This window comes from Alligator sinensis, unplaced genomic scaffold (genome assembly GCF_000455745.1).
Source record: "Alligator sinensis unplaced genomic scaffold, ASM45574v1 scaffold255_1, whole genome shotgun sequence".
Taxonomy (NCBI): Eukaryota; Metazoa; Chordata; order Crocodylia; family Alligatoridae; genus Alligator; species Alligator sinensis.
Window position 1 is genome coordinate 429,550 of NW_005842270.1, and position 709 is coordinate 430,258.

General features: G+C 76.0%; 1 protein-coding gene across 1 annotated transcript in view; it reads right to left on the reverse strand.

Annotated features, from left to right (window-relative positions):
* Positions 1-674, reverse strand: part of DEF8 (differentially expressed in FDCP 8 homolog) — an 8,098-nt gene extending 7,424 nt beyond the window's left edge. Inside the window, exon 1 of the mRNA XM_006027832.3 lies at positions 428-674. Coding sequence (XP_006027894.2) covers positions 428-554 — 127 coding nt within the window. The 5' untranslated portion in view covers positions 555-674. The remainder of the gene's footprint in view (positions 1-427) is intronic.
* Between the last annotated feature and the right edge of the window lie 35 nt (positions 675-709).

The window sequence follows — 709 nt, forward strand, 5'->3', positions numbered from 1 at the left end:
CCGGCCCTACAACCCCCCCCCCGCCCCCCCCCCCCAGCCTGGGGAGCAGCCCAGGGGCATGGGCCCAGCTGCAGGGGCAAGACCGCTGGGAGCGCGGCGGGGCTGGGGGCCCCTGGCCGAGCCGCAGGGCGGGCGCAGCGAGCGCCGAGCGCCGTTGCTGCTCCGGACGCGGCAGGGGGCAGCTGGAGGGGCTGCGAGACGAGCGCTGGTCGGGGGCAGGCTCCCAGCGCCACGAGGGGCGAGCCGGGGGCAGCAAGAGGAGACAGAGGGGCAGGGTGCGCACGGCCCCTGCCACATGCTGGGGCTGGGCAGGGGCCGCCCTCCCCGGCAGACACCCCCAGGCCAGGGCTGGAGGTGCCAAGGGTGCATCGTGCAGGACGCTAGGCCGCAGGGCCGCACCCCGTGGCGAGGGTGGCTCCGCACGTACCGTGGCCGAGGGTGGGTCGCCCCATGGCTCCATCCAGTCGCAGGGCACACGGACACAGCTTGGCAGCAGGTGCAGGGGGGCGAGGGCGGCCCCCCGAAGGCGCTCTGGGAGCTCCGGGTCCTGCCATCGGCGCCAGCTCCAGCACAGCCGGGCACAGGGACACGGGGAAGCCGGTGCGTGCATCGAGTCCCGCCAGGGATGGGCAGGGGCAGACCCCTGCTCTGGAGGGTGCAGGGCTGAGGCCGGAGCTGGGACCAGAGCTGTGGGCCATGGCTGTGCAGG